The sequence below is a fragment of the Mycetomoellerius zeteki genome, unplaced genomic scaffold (genome assembly GCF_001594055.1).
Source record: "Mycetomoellerius zeteki isolate Tzet28-1 unplaced genomic scaffold, Tzet1.0 scaffold128, whole genome shotgun sequence".
Classification (NCBI taxonomy): Eukaryota; Metazoa; Arthropoda; class Insecta; order Hymenoptera; family Formicidae; genus Mycetomoellerius; species Mycetomoellerius zeteki.
In genome coordinates, this window is record NW_017256212.1 from 1,199,428 (window position 1) to 1,202,421 (window position 2,994).

Here is a 2,994-nt window from a genome sequence, read left to right on the forward strand (position 1 = left end):
AATCTTCATTAAAAAGTTTATAAATAAAATAATTAAAATAATAAATTAAATATATTTTTTTCTTTTTTCGTGATTTCCTGCGAAACAAAGCAAAAAGGAGCATATGTCTATAGGACTTTTTTTCTTAGTTTTTTACTCCTCTACACGCTCCCGAAGTTTTGCCATTTAATTTGGAAACACCCTGTATAATCATATATAATAATCAGTGTGCATACACACGCGCGCACACACATATATACATTTACATAAATATTTTTGTAATAAGCAAAAATTGATGTGCTTTTATATTAGGAAACTACGTTCCAGGAACTTGTTCTACTTTTCCGTTTGTTTGCGAGAGCGCAATCCTCATTTCAAAAATTGTAATCCGGGTTTAGTTTGTGTAATGTAATAGCAGAAACTGTGTGTACCTAATGTTTCAATACTCAATGTTTACAACATTTTACTGTCGCAATTCACTTTATAATTATTTAAGACTTTTTTTGTAAAATTAATTTACCATACAGTTAAAAAGTAAGCAGTAATAACAATATAAATATTATATGAAAAAGCAGCTAAATGCGACTAATTAAGAAGAAAATATTTTATGCATAATTAACTTTTCAAATTCAAAGATAGGTTAAATTTAAGAATCCAAATATATTTTATAATACTATTGATTTTACATACATTTTTATTAATTCTCTATGATTCGAATTTTTTTTTTGTGGTCATAAAAAAATTTATGTAACATAGAATCACAACAAAAATATAAATACAGATTGACTCTAAATACAGATTGACAATGGATTCAGTAGTTTCAATAATATTTTTTTGCAAAAGCATTAAAGAATCATTTACTATATTATACTAGCAGTAATCTGTTAATTTATACCATAATCTGTAAGAATTGTCGATCAATCATGGTCAATTATTCCCTTTCATTCAACTTAAATCAACAATATCTCGATATATTAATATATAACTTTAAAGTTACATCAGACTAAAGATGAGGGTTAACCCTCCAGCACCACCCCAAAATTTTCAATCATAATTTACACTCTAGGCCATTGAGGGAAACAGCATGTATTTTTTATGGTTCCGGACATAAAAATCTGAAAAGATTCTTGCACATTTGTGGAACCTTTAATAATAAATTTTTACTATAATAAAAACTAGACTGTATTTTATTTATTTTTTATTGATGAAATCTTAATAAGAATTTTGAGAAAACATGATTTCGATTGTGCCTTAAAAGGCACAAAATGGTACTGGAGGGTTAATATTATAATTTTTATATACGTTTATACGTATACATATGCAACAATTTGCATACTTCAAGTGTGTCAAAACTGCGCCATCTATAATTCTTAATCACTGCAAGTATTGAAAATCTATAGTTATACGTAACGTGAACTATAGATTTTCAGTATATTCGCAGTGCGTAATGAAACGCAACCTGTTTGTAGCATCATATGTATAGTATTATTTCAAAATAAGCATTACTGCGAACATGATATTATTTATGATGCATAACATGAGGAATATTATTGAAATGCATGTCAACGTATTTAAATTGGATTATTATTGAACTGTCAATAATAATATGATTCTTCTTAGCATTATTATTAATATTATGTAGCGTTATGCTCTGAGTTGCTCATTATTTATCTAATACAATTTCATTTCATATTTGGTGGTTGTAATAAGAAACAAATATAAGTTCAACGAAGATTAGTCAATTAATATTAATACCATGCGATGTCTATATAATAATTCTCATCATGTTAGTGTTAATATTATCCATATCGATATTTATTAGAATGTAATGATTCTTAACATAATTGCGTAATATTACATATATATCAAATTAATACATTGGCTATTTTACTTTTGCAATCATAATTAATGTATAAAATTAATATGGAATTATGAGAATAATATTACACAATAAAATATCCGTATTAATGATTAAATACTCATAGTAAAAAGGAAATCGAATTTTTTTAATCATCTGGATGTGTTGCAATTGGCGTCATTGATGTCTTATCTATAAATACTTACAATTTAATTATTCAAACATTTCAAAAAATGTTATACATTTAATTTTTCTTCTATCTCAATAAATGTTATCTCATTAATTTATGTCCGTTTCTATCAATATAGGTTAACTTTAATCTCGGTTCAACTTATTTTTCATCTTTTTCTAGTGCTAAAAATTAGAAAAAGATGAAAGTAAATTGTACCGCGATTAAAGTTAACCTACATTAATGTGCAACGTGAACATGTACTGCGAATATTATATAAGCGTTACAATGGAATACTGACATAATGTTATTTTGGATTGTTTGATTAACTTGTAAGTGTACAGATATATATGTAGCATACAATACTTACAAATTATGTGTTAGACGAGTTTGATTAATTTTACATATATACCATGAGTTGTTTGGAACATGAAATTGGACCACGGAGCATGAATAAGTGGAATCTGAGTCATTTCGCAAACATCTATTTTATAATTCATCAGCACTTTAATTAAACCAATCTTGGTCTGATTAATGGCAAATCTTGAACCTAAAAAATAATATCACGTTTCGATATTTCTCCAGTCAAGTATGTCTATATGTCCTATCTGTGTATGCATGAATATGTATGTATGAGTGTATGCAGAACGTTAAACGTAAAAAAAAATTAATTGCGCAAACATTGTGATATTGTTGTAACACAATATCTGTAAGTTTTTAAAATTACCAATACAGTTTCTTGGACCATCTCCGAAAGGCAGATAATACATAGAATTTCTCTGTTTTATATTTTCCGCACTAAATCGTTCAGGATCAAAAACTTCTGGATCTGGATAAATATTCGGATCATTTTGAATAGCATAAATGGGTATAATCACATCTTGCCCTTTTCGTAGAGTAATCTTAGTCCCCTCGAAAGTATAATTTTTTATAGGTTGCCTCATTAGAAACATTACTGGTGGATATTTCCTAAGAGTCTCTGCAAAGT

At 27.2% G+C, this 2,994-nt stretch overlaps 1 protein-coding gene across 1 annotated transcript in view; it reads right to left on the reverse strand.

Moving 5' to 3' along the window:
* Positions 1-1,998: 1,998 nt before the first annotated feature.
* The window catches only part of LOC108731462 (girdin), an 18,978-nt gene continuing 17,982 nt past the window's right edge, over positions 1,999-2,994 (reverse strand). The window contains exons 16-17 of the mRNA XM_018461812.1: positions 2,734-2,985; positions 1,999-2,556 (exon numbers count right to left, since the gene is read on the reverse strand). Of these exons, the coding sequence (XP_018317314.1) occupies positions 2,387-2,556; positions 2,734-2,985 (422 nt within the window). The 3' untranslated portion in view covers positions 1,999-2,386. The remainder of the gene's footprint in view (positions 2,557-2,733; positions 2,986-2,994) is intronic.